Raw genomic sequence first — 17,449 nt, 5'->3', positions numbered from 1 at the left:
TAAACATCTCCTTACTTTACAAAAAACCCTTGAAAACTACAAGTTCACATCACATCTACTATCGAATTACTAGGAGTTGACGACTGACCAGACTGGTATATCTACCCGAGATCCTGTGTCGAGTTTAGTAAGCATCACTCTAACGATTCTGCCTAATACTTGGGGCGTAGGCAGACAAACATCCGTCTCGAATTATACAGCTAATCGAATCCTCCATTTCTCTGTGTGACGTCGGAGGCTCTGATGAGGGCCTTTGATACTTTCAATATACAACATTCTCATGCGTCGACCCCCTGTCGACAAGGTTGGGAAAAGATCCCCGTTTGCTTCACATTTACTAGCGACTCACAGCTGTCAGTATCAAGAACCATGTCAACTATTGAGCATGTGCCGACAGAAAACGTGTTGCACATGGCTGTTGAGAGAATTGAGCTTATATCTACACCATGGGTTTCTATCCCTAGGTGTGTTCGGAGAATTTGGTGGGCATCACTCCCGCTCCTCCCCGCTGCTGTGCCGCGCTCTTCAATCTGCCGTCTCTTCACCCACAAACCACGAATCTCTCCTGAAAAATGATTAGAATTAGAACAGCCAAGGAGTCCAGATCAAAACCACATACACTAGTGAAGTAATTAGATCTAACTAACTCAGCCTCATAGATATGAATAACTTCATCTGGGACGATCAGTGCCCCGAGTAGGCAACGAGAAGCCACTCTCACACGAAGGCGAAAGCCGAGCTTGTTTCAACGGAGCTTGATTAGAAGGTAGCCGAGTAAGCTACTTCGAGCCCTCGACTCCAGGTTTGCCCAAGTTATGGTTCGATAGGATCACACACGTCTTTGCCAATACATATAATACATGCATACGCTACATATGTACATGTGCTTATAGACCTGCCTAATCGAGCCGCGGCAAGCGAAATCTGATCCACGTTTGAATAGAGTTAATTCGACCCTTATCTGGGAAATCTATTGAAAAAAGTGTACGAACCTGTACTAGCACCTAACATACATAAAAAGGTACACATGTTCATGCCTCTTGCCCCTGCAGCAAACCCGATCCTTCAGGCGGATCTGGCCCGTACGGACACCCTGGTCCAGCGTCTAGGTGTTCCACTCAATCTGAGACGAAAGCGAGGTACGCCCAATAAAAGAGGTCGGAAACAAAACGAAACGGCATCCCGAAGCGATCGGTCGATAAAAGCTTGGTGTAGGAGCGAACTAGCTAGCAGTTTGGCAACTGTCAACTGCGCTGTGCTATGCTGTACTGTAGTTGTTGCTCCGTCCTCGATCGGCGAGCTTAAGCCCAGCGTACATAATATCGCTTCGTTTTGCCCTGCTTGGCTTTGAACTTGCAGCAAGAAAACGCATCCTCTTCCTGTATATCCGATTCCGATTGACGTGGCTAGACTCTGTCTAATAAATCCCTTCCGCATTGTAAAGCAAGAGGCTATTGGTAATGGGGACATATTCGTGGGCTTAATCATTGGCATTACGTCTCCGTTCAGATAATTGAGGGCTAGGCACCATAATTGAAATGAATAAGCTACTTATGGAATAGGTAGGAATAAACGAATTTTCCGGCAAATCGGAAATAATGAAAATTAGGCACAGTACAGGGCCTGGACGATGTGATGGCGGAAAATACTGCTCTTCCAATCTCCGCCGAGTTGATTCATCGGCCCCCAAATTTGCGCCGTCTCATCGCATCGTCAGTAATAAAACAGAACACATATTCACCATACACAAAAACCGATGCCGCGGCTCGCGCCTATGAGTATTACACAAGCGCGGTACTACTGCTCAGATAGGTAGGTCGACATACCTACGTAAGCGCAGAGTCGTGAGCCGAGGCGCTTATATGTCATCATCGTCATAATTCACGGGCAGAACCGAGTCTTGACGATCGCTTCTCAACAAGCCCAACAAGAAGATCATGAAACAAACTCGTGCAATTTAGAAACGTCTATGGAAAAATTCTTTACATAGTATCCCAACTTCCTTCTCCATCATCGTAAGAGCCGCCTTTCGTCTTGTTTCCGACCCCGTCCCACGTAAGCATATTCGTCAAGTAGAGAAATCCAGAGCCCGGATGGCGGTATTATGTGGCGAACGAACGCGAGTTAGAGACTCGCACGTGTGTGATGTGAAACAAACAAGGTAGGAAGGGAAAAGGTTGAGAAGGACAATGACGTTGGTGATGACGAGATTTACTGGCGTTCTTTCGCCTTCTCTTCTGCCTTTTTCATTGCAGTCGATGTAGTCGTCTTGAGGTACGACTCTCTCGCATGCTGAGGGTCAAAGGCTGCGTGGCCGGGGGACGGCGTAGATATGGTTTTAGCAGCTTCTTTCTCGGCAGCCTTGTTTTCCTGGCTTAGTCCGGAGGATGACTTGCGGTTGAAGAACTGCTTGAGCCGTAGGCGGTTTAATCGGCTGCGGGAGAGAGATGAATCCTTCTTGGACCCCGCATTCTCTACATGTTCGGCCTTGGTCGAGTTTCCCATCTTGGTATTAATGTGTTGCCTTGAAAATGTGATGTCGTTTTTGTGTGTTTAGTGTGGTGAAGTAAGGCTTTTCCGATATATAGGACCTTGGTGCCTCGTTAGCTTTACGATAGACTAAGGGGGGTAGGGGCATCTTACCGATGAGTAGGAGCTGTTGTCAAGTAATCGTTGGATGGAATTAGACTTTAGATAGATAGATATAACTACCTCGTGAGTGACGTATAATAGTAAAGGCTCATCATAGGGAGGACAAGCCTGGGTGTTGGCGACGTTATATAATTTTCGTGCAACGGGAACGTCATCTCATGAACCCCTAAGAAACACGACAAGAAAACTACGCACGATCTTTAAAATCGTAGTTGCCTTCTTCTTGTTAGATCCCAACAAGAGTGAAGGAACCGATTGTTTCGAACATGATACTGAAGTTCGAGCCGCCGTGTGGGCGACGAAGACATCTGACTGATCTCGCGAACCTTAAAAAACATGTGACAGCGATTCCGATTTCCTGGCCTTAATTTGGGACGGTTAGAGAAGGGATTTGTGTACTAGCCATTGGACGTTAGTGTCATCTTGAATAGGGGCTTCCCTCCTATAACCTAACAATACGAGCTTCGCTTTTTCACGGCGTTGTTGGATAGCTTCTTATGAGGGCCGTGCGAGATTTGGTTTACGCGGACTAGCTTGGAGTTCATCATCTAGTCGTGGCTGAAATGTTATAGAGTAAGGAGCTTATAGCTTAGGCATCAAAAGGTACGTAGAGGCTATGCCGGCGTAGGGATGTTAATTGACTAATAGATAACCTTATTGTTAAGCTTCCTTTTCGAATTATGCTCACATCGTATCCATATGGCACTGAATCTCTCTCACTCGGGGCTGAGTAGTAGATTGATCAGATGACTTATCGACCGTTTCCTGTTAGGCATGGGCGTTACGGACCGGTGGCTTAGCCGCTCGGAATATGGTTCGCTATGACGGGACGATACAACTGGTTTGTTTCACCACGTAGATGAAAGCGGCCGTTAGCTGTCGAGCTTCGGCTCAACGACGACGGGTAGGCGGGAGGTTCTGTTTTGACACTTATAATGTTGGGCTATGAGGCTCAACAACCCAACGATGCCGCACATACCTACCTAGCGACGATGCTATGATCTGTTTTCGGGCCTATTCTCTATGTTTAATCGTGGTCACAGGGAGCGTCCTATGCTAGAATCGGGCTGACTTGCCGGTGCATGTTTTGGGGAAAGGGTAACGTAAAAGTGCAGCAGTTGAGTCATCTTGGGCATGAAATAGGTAGATCAGATTCAATTGCTGGATACAAGTAGCTGTTTAGCCTGGAAGTAAGTCGTTGGACGAACTCAGAAAGTACCTAAGCCAAGCATAGCCAACGTTGAAAAATAACCGTTACGTCCGATATAGCATGTGAGCGGCCCGTGAGTCTCTTAAGATGGATGCCATTTAATATTAACCGTCTTCCTCTTCTTCTGAGTCTGTTTCTTCATCTTCCTGCGTGACATAAGGAACGAACCGGAAATCGAGGAAGCTCACTGTACCACCTTCAACCTCTACCATGAATTGCAAGCTGAGTACGCCTTGGCCGTCTCCACGGAAACTAACTTTATTTGCTATACGCATAGCCTCGCTTGCTGATTTGATGAAGTCAAATTTGAAGCTTTGACCCCAACGCTCGCGTACTGAAAACGTCTCAAGAAGATCGCGGCCGTTAGAGAAATCCACACTGGCACTGCCGAGACCCCCTCCACTTGACAGGCTTAGGTATGGTGAATTGGGCGCGGCAGCAATGGCGATGCGTACCGGAGCCATGGGTGCTAACTCGGAAAGGGAATCCAAAAGCCATCGAGCTTGCATGATGATCTTGAAAGAAAGATCATCACGGTCAAAAGGTATGTCGTCAGGTGATTCGGGAGTGTAAGTGACCATATTACATTGAGTTTTCACTCCGGTCTCGTCTAAGATGATACTCAATGGAGACCCATCTTCCTCATACATAAAGCAGCATGTGCCTGGCATGCCAAGAGTCTGGTGGTTGAAGGCATCTGGCCGGTAGTTACGTAAATTGCTGCGGTAATTCTCCGCTTCGGCCTTAGCAGCTCGAGCGGCCACGTCCGTGGCTCCAAATATTTGCAGTGCTTCTAACAGAGCAATGATGTTCATTTGGAATTGTGGTAGGATGCCACCCTCTCCCGGCACGTTCAAAGTATAGGAGGTGAAAAGAGTCTTATCTAGAAAGGCGACTCCTGAAGATCTTGTTAGATCTTAGCTTTAATACGAGTAGTGCCAGTAGCTTACCTTGCATTACGCGTGAATGGTCAGCGGAGAATCGCATGCCATCATGTGTTATCTGGACGTGAACCTTGGGAGTGAAGCTGATACATTTTAGGAGTTGGTATATCTGCCTCGTTGAACTTGCTACTGCTCGGAACATTGGTTGGTCTGGATGGACGGATCCAGCCTGAGAAGCCATGGTAGAGATGTGTTACTCGACTAGAGAGGCCCTCTTTTGAATGCGGATATAGTCTTAGTGGTAAAGGGAATTTTGCTTGCAGAAGTAGCAGTAGCCCCTAATCACGTCAATGTAAATAATTAGGCAACCAAACGGTATGCACTCGTAGGCCTTAATTCATCTATAATACACACCAACCCTCCCTTGGCTTGAGGTGTTTCTCTCGGGGTATCTTCTAGACGTAAACTCCAACTGCACAGAACATGTACACCGTGCCAAATCTATCAATAGGTTAGGGAATTAGTCGGATATTTGGATATTATAGTAGGGGGACGTACGCAACGGCCAACGAGGCAGGGACTCCGTAGATAGGAAGGTTCACGAGAGATCGGTCTGGATACCATTAGTCAATTACCGGTAGAGGAAGGACTGGAGCAGTCGGGTACTTACTCAATGCGAATGCGCCGGTCAGGGAGAGGCCGAGGAAAAGGAGGACAAATCCAACTAGGAATTGGCTACCCTTTCCTACGGTGGGGAGAAATGGACTGCCGGGTGCAGTTTGCCAAATCTCATGCAATGAAGAATCCATGAAGAGTGACGAACGGTAGGATTCGGTGGTTTGGTCGCGGAATGGATAGGCCGATGGTTTGTTCGGATGTGAGTAGATAGAGAAATACGTCAAAGCAGCTTATAAGCTTTGCGCTGTCATAGTATGATTCTTGGAAAGAATGACGGTGGTGGTAGAATTTGGTGTGTGAATTGAATACGAAAGAACGAGCTCTCCTGTTCAGCTTTGTTTCTATTGGTTGTAGCTCTTGCACCGAACTTTACAATTAGGTGGCCTGTCCTTTTTTGGCTTAGCTCCAGCCTTATTAACCTCAGGACCATCCAAGCTACGGTAGTGTTCTTTCCACTTTTACGTAAGCGGTATGCGCCTGCATGGAAGATTTTATCCAATCAGAGGTCTAAACTTGCTTCCCCACGTACCTTTTTTAAGTCATTTCTACATGCCTCCGCGTCAGATCCCCGACTTCTCCATGCGCTTGTTCAACTTCAGCTTTGCGACTCGAGCGCATCAATAAAAGAGTCGAGATATCTCCTACTATCACAACGCTGTATTATACGGCGCTCGAGTAGTGATAATGCCGAAGGACGAAAGTGAGTTCTTAATTATTCTACCCAAACTAATCACGCTGCTAATCATTCTGGTTGCGATAGACGGTAAACGTAAGGCTAGCGACGAGCCTACATCCCCCGTCGCTACGAAGCGGGCGAAACACGACGGTTCAACAGAACCGGAAAAGAAGCCCATTATCAAACCTATTCCTTTCCCAGAGAAGGTACCTACCCCTGTTCTAATTCATTGCGATACAGTAACTGCACATTTCATTGTAAAATACAAAATCAAAATAGCCATTGATCGATCGCCTCCTTACCTCATCACTGTACAAGCAACCGCGGTGTGATTATGCGCATCCTCGTGTAGGGTGTAAAAAATGTTGCTAACATAATACTTTAGCCCGCGGTAATCGAAGAGCGAAATGGCGAAATTGAATTCCGTGTAGTGAACAACGATAACGAACGCGAATCCCTCATCATCCTTACCGGCCTTAAATGCATCTTTCAGAAACAACTACCTAAGATGCCCAAGGACTACATCGCGCGACTCGTCTACGACCGTACACATCTTTCCATTGCGATCGTCAAGAAGCCCCTCGAAGTTGTTGGCGGCATTACTTACCGACCATTTAAGGGCCGTCAGTTCGCTGAAATTGTTTTTTGTGCTATCAGTAGTGACCAACAGGTGAAGGGCTACGGCGCCCATCTTATGTCGCATCTCAAAGACTACGTTAAAGCGACGAGCGATGTGATGCACTTCCTAACTTACGCCGACAATTACGCTATTGGATATTTCAAAAAGCAAGGATTTACTAAGGAAATCACACTGCCCCGATCCGTATGGATGGGTTACATCAAGGACTACGAGGGAGGTACGATCATGCAATGTTCTATGCTTCCACGCGTTCGCTATCTGGAGATGGGACGCATGCTTCTCAAGCAAAAGGAGTGTGTACAAGCCAAGATCCGTGCCTTCTCTAAGTCTCACGTCATCCACGCACCGCCTAAGCAGTGGAAGAACGGTGTATCTCCCATCGATCCCCTCACAGTCGAGGCCATTCGAACTTCGGGCTGGTCACCGGATATGGACGAATTAGCACGGCAACCACGACATGGGCCGAACTACAACCAATTACTCCATCTCCTCAACGATTTACAGAACCACCAGTCGGCTTGGCCATTCCTTAATCCGGTTAATAAGGACGATGTGGCCGATTACTACGACGTGATCAAGGAGCCCATGGATCTCAGTACCATGGAAACCAAGCTTGAGGCCGATCAATATGGTACACCCGAAGAGTTCATCAAGGACGCGAAGCTCATTTTCGACAACTGCAGGAAGTACAATAACGAGTCTACTCCCTACGCGAAATCAGCGAACAAGCTAGAAAAGTTCATGTGGGCCCAAATAAAAGCTATCCCCGAATGGTCTCACCTCGAGCCCTAGATTAGCAGTTTAAGGGAAGCATTCAAGGAGCAGCTATTGGCTACACGGAACAGGCTCAAGCGCGGAGCTAAGCAACAAAGGCCGGACGATATGTATATCCCGGAGACTATGGAACGGGAAACCATTATGACGAGACAGGGAGTGCGCAGGAGGAGGGAGTCAGCGTCAGAGGCTTCAGGTACCCCACAACCCGCCACTGCTGCTGCTGGTGTTACCACCACCACTCCCTCGCATCAGATTTACACCAACCCCTCGAATAATGGCACCCGCGTCCGCGTCTCTGGTACTAATATCGTGCTTATTCAGAATCCTCATCATCAAACCGTCGCGGTCGACGCCGACGAAAAGAGTCCCGCTTCTGGACATGGGTATCAGAATAGTAGCGAGGCTAAGGAAGAGGAGAAAGTTCCTGAACCAACCCCGACTTCGACTTCAATATTAACTCCGGTTCCAGCTCCGGTTCCGGTCAAGAGGGGACGTGGACGACCTAGAAAGAATTTCTCCGATGTGGCCGCGACGGGTGCTGGGATACCGCGTTAGGTTCTCCCTAGACATTCTTTTACGCATGTCTACTAATGTACCTAAGTTATTCAGCCCGGCAGATATGGGTGGAAGAAACGGATGGTCAGGTGTTACGGTCGTTTAATCGGAACTACTTTTTTTTCTTATGGAGTTTTACGGAGTTAAGGCAATACGGAAATGTCGCCTTGGCTTGGCGGTGGCGTTATTACTCAGCTATAGGTTACGGTGGCTTTCTTTTTAATCATTTTATTGCTTATCTGCGTGAAGTTGTTTATTTTGCCCGGTCCGTTCGTTCCGAGTTCTCGGTGTTCAGGCCGGAGTTGCCGGGACGCGCGGGGAGGCGCAATGCATGCATCCATGTATATACATCGAAGTATTTTGCGAAGATGAGGTAATCCTATTATTACCTTAGCTAAGGTATCCACCACACAGTACTAGGGGAATTGGTCACGCGAGTAAGGCTAGGATAGGGTTGGCGCATAGCAAGGGTGGTTGTTTTTGCTTTGTGTTTCTCGTCGTCGGAGTTTAGGCATGAAATACCTGGTAGTTTAGGCAAGTACGTGATAGGAAGTACCAAATAAGCATTGTTGTTATTGCTATTATTCACTAGTGTGTCAAGTTATTGTTGTGTATGAATATGTGTCACCGACACGATACGGAGTAATGACGTGATTGTAGGAATTGATGGTTAGGCTGTACAAATGTGCCCCTAGCATGGATTACGGATTTGCTGACATGATGTGGGAAACGACTATTGGGCTAAGCGTGGCTGTTATGTGTTCAGCCTCATTCCATTATATTGGGTCTTTCGTTACTAGCATGTGAAATATTGTTTGAAACCCGGCCTTTTTGTTTTATAGTAGGTATGGGATAATGAGTTTCATTGATGCCATGATAGATACAAGATATTACTTTGGTCTAGATGGACAAATTAGTCAATTGTTGTGACTTGGTTTACGTATAATCACGTATAGATATATAGTAAAATAGGTGAATGGGTAGATATTATAAATGAATTCAAATTCTTTGTTAAAAACAACGCTCCTCGATAAGAAACATCAAAATCTCGCCAATAAACCCGTGAATGCAACCCGCCTAACTCCTCATGTCAACCCCCCCTATGTTTAAGTAACAAGTGAATCGATGCCTCCCTCCTTGTATCTACCGTCTCTCGGGAGAAGGCTGATACCCATTGACCCGTGAATGTCTTGTGATCAATCGAGGAATAGGTGCTCAGAAAATCATGAGTCCGACTGCAAATGGGGATTTCCGTCCACCATAGCACATAGGCCGTAGCAACGATAATAAGTTCGAACGCTTGAGGTCTTTGCTTCGCTGACCGGGGGTGTTGAATATGGACTGGGCAATGAAATATGTTGAATCAGTCCTCGCAGCGCTAGTCTTTATAGCCATTGCTCATCTTAAGCGATTGTCGTCCTACGAATGGATAATCCTAGAGCTTCCTCAAATCCTTGCTCATAAGTCTTCACTTAGCCCATTCGAAGCCATAAACGATTCCAAAAATCTCATCAATATGCCGTGGAAAAAGAGAACAACTCCGCACTTCAATATGCACTTTGGTATACGCCTAATTAATTCGTCTCCGAGAATACGTAATAGCCATCAAGGCTCGTGGTAAAATATCGATTGCAATATCAAGAATACACCGGGGGTGACCGTGCACTGGAAGCATATTCCAAGCTGATAGAACTTTTTAGGAATTAAGGGGTATCGAATAATTTCGCGCCTAGTTCTTCCTTGCATTCTCCTCCAAACTAGACACTCCGGCCTCGAAGGTCGGGCTCTTAGGGAAGAGAGACATAGGTTTGGGTGCCAGACTGAGCTGTTCTTTGTAGACGAACAGCCGTAGCACTGACGGTATTAGTTTCGCTAGCCGGTAGCCGCAAATCTGAATAGTCGCGGCGTAAGCCACGTGTACTCCTCCCTGGTAGGTAACTTTGTAAAGAACGCCCAGACGAACGTTCGTCTGAAGCCGGCGGCTCTTGGCTTCGACTCGGGGCTTCGTTGAATAGAGCGTACCGGAGTACGCCGTGGAGGAAGTCCGGAATGTCATTCCATTGACCGGCTCGTGCTGCGCTAAGCATCCGGGGCGGGAAGAGTGCTTGTGGGACGAGTGCGACGTTATCCTGATTCCTCACGATTTGCTCTGTAAGGAAAGGAAGTTCGCCGGACTCGATGGCATTCTTCAACCATTGTTCCCACTCTTCATCTAGGGGAAGCGAGGTGTCCCCCGCCTCATGGCGTGCGGCTCGTTCGCGGAGACGCTCATTCAGAGCAACCCCAACGCTCGTTAGTTCGCCATCACTATCTTCTTCCTCTTCCCCTTCCATATCTTCGTCCGGGGCCGTTGAATCATCTCCAACGTCCTCGGTCTGTGTTGCGCGGGCTGTTTGTGGTCTATCTTCAGGTTCAACCCATTCGGCAATGTCGTCGAAAGCGGTATCCCGGATTACTATCCCGGAATCCCGTTCAAAACGTTCCTTTGCCCATTTCGTGCCCTCCCATTTCGTTAGGTTCGCAATCTCGGAGTGGGTAAGCCGTAAGGCATCGAACGCGCGAAATAGTCGTCGGTGCCAAGGCCATCGGCTTAGTCGTATGCGGTGGATACGATGGGTATAATCTAACCCAGGGTATTTGGCTTCTTGGGTGTCGAGATGACCGTAGAAAGAATGGACTTCCTGGCGGACTTCAGGAATTAGGTTTCGGTGAAGGAGTGTGTGGAAATTCTGGGGATCGCTCGTTCGGGGTTTGGGGAACATAAACTCGTGGACGAGTTGGTCAACTGGGCGGCCCTTCATGTTGGCGGAGACGAGCTGTAAATTGTTGAAAAGAGTTAGGTAAATAAAATTTGGATCAAGTTGATAGATCGCTTTCTGCTTTTGAGATTTGAACTGGTGGTCTCCACGTAGGTGAATAACACCAAAGGCCGTGACTCGAATAGAATACGATGGAACGTAGTAGACGATGATTAGGAAGTTGAAATGTCCTGACAGGTGTGCTGCTTAACGTGACAGTACTCAGGGTAAGTTTCGCAAGCAGAGAAAAGGCGACACCTTAGGGTGACTAGGAAGAAACGCCCGTCTTCTAGTGTGTCGCTTAGTTTGGTTTGATTGTTTAGTTGTGGGTGCGTAAAGTGTTGTGTGTGTGAGTTGTGGTGTGTTGTATTGTTGTAGTGGAGGGGCTCCAGTTGGTCAGGATAGTTGCCCAAAACGATTGGGATGAAGGAACAAAAAAAAGGGATCTGTGCCTCGGATACGATACGATACGATTTTTTACGTCGCAACGGCCGAAATAGAGGCAAAGGGAGTGTGAATAGGGTATGAATAGGGGTCTAGATTTGCTAGATTCGTACTATGTAAAAAGGCGTTAGATAATGAATGAAGTGTGTAAAAAGTCAGCCTTTTCTTTGGTGTTAAAGTGTTAGAGGGGAGAAACTGAGGCGGCTACGGACCGAGATACGGAAGTTGGATAATTCTAAGCGTCGCAATCGCAGGCAGCGTAGGTATCGGGTCAATCAATCTTAGGCAGGTAGGGTACAAGCCAGCGTAAGGTCAAGTCAGGTACCTACGATACATTCGATACATACAATACCTTTAGTACACTTAGTAAGATTATGCTCGGGGTCCTTGATGCCCTTGATGCGCATTAGGATGAAGGTACTTCTCTACTTACAGCTTACAAGGGGGGGGGGGAGGCCTAAAGATAAAAAAGAGGGACTAGAAGGAGGGCTGGAGAGAAAAAGAAAATTTAGAAAGGAACGAATCATATGCTGATCACAGCGTGGATACAGGGATATAGGCCCAGAAGGGCGGTGTTTTCAAGCATCCACTATTGGCTAGACTTCCAAGGTTGTTAGACTTGTTAATGTAGACGTTACACCCAGCGCTACTGAAAGGTACATGTGGCATCCAACCCCTTCTTGTTCTACTCTTTCAATTCTACTGGCGGTAGGAACAACCAGAAATCGGTACGTTTATAGTTCTATATCGGTATCTCCTTCTATCTGCGGAGGCTACTGTACGTATCCGTACTATACCTGATCATTAACCTATCCTGGCTAGATATGGAGTTTAAAGATTTAACTTAATTCACTTTTTCTTTTTTCTTTCATAAAATTCTAGAATTCCAAACACGATCCATTGTACAATCCACCCTCGTTTCACCAAGTTCAACGGCTAACGAAACAATCCCACCGGCCTTAAATCGTCTATGTAGCATTTTAATCATCTGACAAACCGCTTACTCGAATCAAAAAGGGTCGCCAAATACCACGAGGAACAAGAGCCGCAATATAACCGAAAGTGGCCCAGAAGGCTATCGTCTGCCGAAAGGTTGTCGTGTCATATGTATTGATTCCCTTATACGGCTGAGATCGGCCTCAGACAATTAGATTGCTTCATATATAGGGTCTTCGATCCGACGCTCCTGGAGTACTACTACGGACCCTGATTTTCCTGGATTTCTACAGGCTTATGCCGACTCCGACGGAACCCCCACCATAAAAAGACATTCCAACCTCCATGTCTCCGAGGTCCCCCTTATCTTCTAGCAATATTTCTTAGTCTAAGGATATAAAGGAATTCGCCTCTATTTAGGAATCCTAGAAGTCTAGATGCTTAATGCGCTAACTCTCTTTCATTAAATAGTTCTATTGTCATGCCTAGTATAGTACCAAGGTACAGAACAACCGCTACCCGTTTTCCGTTTCGAGCCAAGGCGGGAAAGGGCTCGAGTAGAGCCTGATCTGCATCGGCGTTCTAATACTGAGCCTGTAAGTACCCGGAAGCTGGAAGGAAATCGGGAAATCGGCAAACTTTTCAATTTTTATGCATGAGTTTCCACCGTCAAGTCCGGTATTACTAGCCAACCTGCCAAGCCCATTTAACCCATAACACGAAAAATTCGAAAATTCTCCTTGAGTAAGGGAGGATCCAATATATTTCGTCAATTTTATCGGCCTAGTTCCTACAAAATCCCAAGTCCCCCTTCCTAATAGACCGGGGTTACCATTGAAATATCTAATGCTTGAAGTTTGATATATCGAAATTTTACGATGATAAAATCGCGAGACTTCATTGAGTCCTATGGAATTAATAACTAACTACTTGGGTATCTAGAATTGCAATGTGCAAGAATTAATATAACCTGACCAGCTCCTCGAAAACTACTCACCACTTCCCTGTCAAAACCCAATCGCTCTCTATTTCATTTATTGCCGCCTGGACAGCGCTCCTCACCGGCTGACGGTCTGTTCCCGGCCGGGGCCTTACGAACTCGGGACCGTTTGATCGGAGTGCCGCGATCCACTTGTTGTCATAAGCATCATTTGCCTTTCCAAGGTCTTTCCACGTGTATAGATACACCCCGATCTTGTCCTCGACTAAGTCGATAGTTACCAAGCCGTCAGTGCAACAGTCCCGACAATTCCATGTTCGCTCACTAGGCCCGTAGGTACTCCGCCAGTTAGTTTGTATCCCAGCCCACACTCCGGAAGAGATCCTTATTTTAGTCTTATATGACATGGTTGCTTTCACGAGCCCACGAGTCTTTTGAAATTCACACATTCGAAAGCGGTGCCGGTGATGAGGACAAGTCTGAAAAGTCCACTTGCCCCATGGCCATTGCAACATAACATACTCGCGTCCTAGGATACGATTCTCCTTCTTGGGCTCGATGACGAGCCTCACAATTTGCCGGAGAAGAACAGAGCCATCCTGCCAATATGGATCAATCCAATACGCCAATTCTGGCCGGCGGTTTCCTTCCCCTGTTACCACAGCGTGGCACGCCAGACTCCGTGCTCTCTCCATCTGTGCCTGTGGGTACCTCGCTCTTCGAATCCAGTCGAGATGGTAGAAAGCTAGAGCATATCGGATAGAAGGGTGAATAGGGTCAAGTGGGTCCACCGTAGCAAGTTTGGGAGGTAGTCTGGACCATATTCGCTCACTCTGCTGGACTTCATCATAATCATCCATGTTAGGCGGCCCGGGACACCTTTCGAGGATCCACCGTTTCTTGCTTGACGGAATGTGTTGGTTATACGCAATTGGCAAGAGTAGCGGGTTATGATGTGAGCAACCATTGTGTGGCCCGTAGACACAAGGCAGGTTACCGGTCCACCCCTGGTGCGCACATTCGATTTTGAAGGGATAACCCGTGAGATATTCCGGTTTTCTCTCGGTTTCCCTAATATCCCTCGACTTCTTTTCATTATTCTTCCTATAACAAAATGATGAATTCATCGGCATATTTGCACGACTCTGTGTGTGTATGTATGTAGGCTTTGAAGGGTTGAACAGTTGGTGGATTTATGAGTCAAAAAGGAAATAAGAGAAATGGAATCAAACCAACCATCTATGGAGGGAAAACGATATTTCTACCCTTAAGCTTTTCGCATTCGCGACTACCTTCAATTCGGAAATCTTATTTATCTACGATGATCGGTCTTCTTAATCGAATCTTGGAAACAAGCAAGGCTTGATAAAGTTTCGCTCAGGAGACAAAATTCTAAATCGCTCAGATGACCGAAGTTTCAATGGCACTCGACACATCTATTGCCGTGTTGCTGCCTGATTTTGTCCCAATAAGATAGTTACACAGGAAGTGGCAATGGAACTCTGGAGGGGAACATTGACGATGGTTGGACGCGTCGACTGAAACTCCAAAACCCCTCTCGGGAATTCTCACGCGACCATGGGATCCTATTAATGCGATTTGGTAGTTTTGTTTACGAAATCATGCCATCATTGACGTGAGGGTATCATGCTCGGACCCTGACCATTTGGGTTAACCCCTTTACTACCTGCCCAGATATTCAACACCATCGTTCGATGGCATGACATTTTAGGTTACGCCACCTGTCTATTCTTCCACGTTCCTTAAACAGTTAATGCAAACTAGGGTTCTAGACACCACGATCGAGCAAACCTTTATCTAGGCTTCGTAGCGAAGAACATCAACCCCGACCTGCTTCCATAAGCCGAAAAAGTCAGGGGCTATCTTCAATTATGCCTTAAGTTCACATTGCTAGGCAACATAGTTTTTAGAAGGTGGCCCTTTGCAAATTCTAATAACTAGGATTGGTTGACTCGGTACCGTTCGTGAGGGAAGGATCGGCTCTTGAGGTCTCAAACCTTCACTGGAGATGGCTAGACTCAGAGTTCATCATCCAGAACGTTAAGTAAACTAGCCCTTGCTGAGTGATGAGGTCGAACCTTCCAAGCTTGTGTGAAGACGGCAAATGTTATCGCATATAGGAACAATTTGGATCGAATGATGATGCGTTTTCGGATAATCGGGGATATCATTGCTCATCATGACTATACTTGGTAAGTTGACCCTCTTCTGGGGAGACCAAAGAATAAAAAACATAGGAGTTTATGGAGTAGATAATTACGTATACTAATTGACGATGTTGATATCCCGGCGTCGTCGAAATCAACAAGATTGATATCCATGAATCCCGGGTTAATAAAAAGACCTCGTCGAAGTCAAGAAGTTTAAACTACACCATATTCATATCTATTATTCTCAACTTTAGAGAATTATCAATATCTCCCTTGGTTATCCTCGAAACTTCAAAAACCACGGTCTTTCCCCTGATTGATACTATGGTGGCGGTACTTAGGTACTTCTAAAGATGCAACTTCAGCCTCAGCGGGAACTTCCGACGCATGACATCTGCTAGTTCTGCAAACGGCGGCTACCTGCGTCTAGCCACAACCCCATTAGGTACTAGGGGGATTTAGCCGCGGGTAGCTAATCCGGGGAGACAAACTTGTCCCTTTCCAATCTTGGCATTCTTATCTTTTATTTTATTTTTTGTTTTTATTTTTTGAACACGTCTTCGAATTAAGGTAGCTTGATGTCGACACCACACGCCCATATGTGTTGGTATTACAAGCTGGGATGGAATATATGAGGACATCCCTTCAATGGGCTCGCATTGGGTCGATTGCATTGTTTGTATTCCTTTTCTCGGTCCACGTGTTCGCATACGAAGAATTGTCCGATGATGCGCTTCGTAATATTCCTAGTGCTATCGCCGATTTCGATATTAAGACCGGTTCGTTGCTGTCGCCTATCCTGATACCGAGGGTACCTGGTACACCTGGGTCGACTGCTGCGCAGCATCATTTTGTCGATTTCTTCGCGCGACAACTACCGAAGTGGAAGATTGAATGGCATAATTCGACGTCGAAGACCCCTGCAACGGGCGATACGGACATTCCCTTTAAGAACCTCATATTTACGCGCGATCCGCCATGGGCTCAGGCTGGCGATATCGGGCGATTGACGCTGGCCGCGCATTACGATAGTCTTTATCGACCAGAGGGGTTCATTGGAGCGACGGATAGTGCTGCACCTTGCGCCATACTGATGCAGGTGGCGCGTGCAATAGACGAGGCCCTGACGAAGAAGTGGGATGCTATGGAAGCTTCAGGTGATGCTGGGTTGGGATTAGAAGAGGAGAAGGGTGTTCAAATCTTGCTACTAGATGGGGAGGAAGCTTGGGTTGAGTGGACTGCCACAGACTCCCTCTACGGTTCAAGAGCACTTGCTGAGAGCTGGGACACGGAATTGCACCCAGCTACTTCAACATACCGAAACCCCGTGGATTCAATCAATCTCTTCCTGCTTTTGGATCTGCTGGGAGCGCCAGACCCCAATATCCCCTCGTATTTCCTCCCAACGCACTGGGCCTATCAAGGCATGGCCAAGATCGAAGAAAGACTGAGGAAACTTAGCCTTCTTCATACAAAACCTAAGAAACCATTCCTTCCAGATTCTGAAAAGCAGGCACAGCGATTTACAAGAGCTTTTGTGTTGGATGATCATATTCCCTTCATGGATCGAGGTGTCAATGTCCTTCATATCATTGCTACGCCATTCCCGGATGTGTGGCATAAAATGGAAGATGATGGTGAGCACTTGGATATCCCGACTGTGGATGATTGGGCCAAGATCGTTACCGCATTCGCTGCTGGGTGGATGGAGTTGAATCAGTTTATGAGCCAACCGCCCTCATCGAAAAAACCCGAGGCGACAAGAGATAGATCGGAGCTATGATACCAATTCAGCTTGGGATGCTTAGCTACCATGTCTAAATACCTAGTAGACTAGCAAATAAAATTAAGTCCCTATATATTTTGTCTATTATGTATGTGATATGTGCAACTCGGTATCGGCCTTTACCACGTTATTTTTCTTCCCTTTGATAAATTCTAGGAACTATGACACTTGATTTGTTATAGCGTATTTATAATGGGCTAGCAGCTACAGGCTTTAAGGTTGTCGCTAACAATTCAGGGGACGCATGTTAACGCCGGGTGAGTGGGTACCTAGACTTATCGATAAAGGACTTAATTATCAAA

At 46.6% G+C, this 17,449-nt stretch overlaps 7 protein-coding genes across 7 annotated transcripts; 3 read left to right on the top strand and 4 right to left on the bottom strand.

Moving 5' to 3' along the window:
* Nucleotides 1-3,241: 3,241 nt before the first annotated feature.
* On the bottom strand, nucleotides 3,242-5,136 carry F4822DRAFT_139381 (DNA repair exonuclease rad1). Its single transcript, XM_051452823.1, has 2 exons — nucleotides 4,813-5,136; nucleotides 3,242-4,760 (listed from the first exon to the last, which is right to left on the bottom strand). Exons 1-2 carry the CDS (start codon nucleotides 4,985-4,987, stop codon nucleotides 3,967-3,969), a joined length of 969 nt encoding a protein of 322 aa, XP_051318523.1. The 5' UTR covers nucleotides 4,988-5,136; the 3' UTR covers nucleotides 3,242-3,966.
* Nucleotides 5,137-5,201: 65 nt separating this feature from the next.
* On the bottom strand, nucleotides 5,202-5,555 carry F4822DRAFT_425954 (uncharacterized protein; the record flags this gene model as incomplete). Its single annotated transcript, XM_051460451.1, has 3 exons — nucleotides 5,202-5,247; nucleotides 5,305-5,359; nucleotides 5,417-5,555. The coding sequence occupies 3 exons, from the start codon at nucleotides 5,553-5,555 to the stop codon at nucleotides 5,202-5,204; spliced, it is 240 nt and encodes a 79-aa protein (XP_051318522.1).
* A 553-nt stretch (nucleotides 5,556-6,108) lies between these two features.
* F4822DRAFT_425953 (uncharacterized protein) lies at nucleotides 6,109-7,532 on the top strand (the record flags this gene model as incomplete). Its single annotated transcript, XM_051460450.1, has 3 exons — nucleotides 6,109-6,124; nucleotides 6,185-6,426; nucleotides 6,486-7,532. The coding sequence occupies 3 exons, from the start codon at nucleotides 6,109-6,111 to the stop codon at nucleotides 7,530-7,532; spliced, it is 1,305 nt and encodes a 434-aa protein (XP_051318521.1).
* A 90-nt stretch (nucleotides 7,533-7,622) lies between these two features.
* On the top strand, nucleotides 7,623-8,072 carry F4822DRAFT_425952 (uncharacterized protein; the record flags this gene model as incomplete). Its single annotated transcript, XM_051460449.1, has 1 exon — nucleotides 7,623-8,072. One exon carries the CDS (start codon nucleotides 7,623-7,625, stop codon nucleotides 8,070-8,072), a length of 450 nt encoding a protein of 149 aa, XP_051318520.1.
* A 1,633-nt stretch (nucleotides 8,073-9,705) lies between these two features.
* Nucleotides 9,706-11,341, bottom strand: F4822DRAFT_139333 (uncharacterized protein). Its single transcript, XM_051452822.1, has 2 exons — nucleotides 11,067-11,341; nucleotides 9,706-10,888 (listed from the first exon to the last, which is right to left on the bottom strand). The coding sequence occupies exon 2, from the start codon at nucleotides 10,871-10,873 to the stop codon at nucleotides 9,860-9,862; it is 1,014 nt and encodes a 337-aa protein (XP_051318519.1). The 5' UTR covers nucleotides 10,874-10,888; nucleotides 11,067-11,341; the 3' UTR covers nucleotides 9,706-9,859.
* A 1,902-nt stretch (nucleotides 11,342-13,243) lies between these two features.
* F4822DRAFT_425950 (uncharacterized protein) lies at nucleotides 13,244-14,323 on the bottom strand (the record flags this gene model as incomplete). Its single annotated transcript, XM_051460448.1, has 1 exon — nucleotides 13,244-14,323. One exon carries the CDS (start codon nucleotides 14,321-14,323, stop codon nucleotides 13,244-13,246), a length of 1,080 nt encoding a protein of 359 aa, XP_051318518.1.
* Nucleotides 14,324-15,894: 1,571 nt separating this feature from the next.
* Nucleotides 15,895-17,220, top strand: F4822DRAFT_392034 (glutaminyl-peptide cyclotransferase). Its single transcript, XM_051457174.1, has one exon. It carries the CDS (start codon nucleotides 15,984-15,986, stop codon nucleotides 17,142-17,144), a length of 1,161 nt encoding a protein of 386 aa, XP_051318517.1. The 5' UTR covers nucleotides 15,895-15,983; the 3' UTR covers nucleotides 17,145-17,220.
* Nucleotides 17,221-17,449: the final 229 nt, after the last annotated feature.

Source organism: Hypoxylon trugodes (genome assembly GCF_022578975.1).
Source record: "Hypoxylon trugodes strain CBS 135444 unplaced genomic scaffold F4822scaffold_2, whole genome shotgun sequence".
Lineage (NCBI taxonomy): Eukaryota > Fungi > Ascomycota > Sordariomycetes > Xylariales > Hypoxylaceae > Hypoxylon > Hypoxylon trugodes.
The sequence above is the reverse complement of the archived record's forward strand: the minus strand, read 5'-3'. Positions and strand labels throughout refer to the sequence as shown.

Coding starts and splice junctions, on each gene's coding strand:
- F4822DRAFT_139381 (XM_051452823.1), bottom strand. CDS start 4,987: ATGGCTTCTCAGGCTGGATCCGTCCATCCAGACCAACCAATGTTCCGA. Junction 4,761..4,812: donor CCATTCACGCGTAATGCAAG/GTAAGCTACTGG, acceptor CAAGATCTTCAG/GAGTCGCCTTTCTAGATAAG.
- F4822DRAFT_139333 (XM_051452822.1), bottom strand. CDS start 10,873: ATGAAGGGCCGCCCAGTTGACCAACTCGTCCACGAGTTTATGTTCCCC.
- F4822DRAFT_392034 (XM_051457174.1), top strand. CDS start 15,984: ATGGAATATATGAGGACATCCCTTCAATGGGCTCGCATTGGGTCGATT.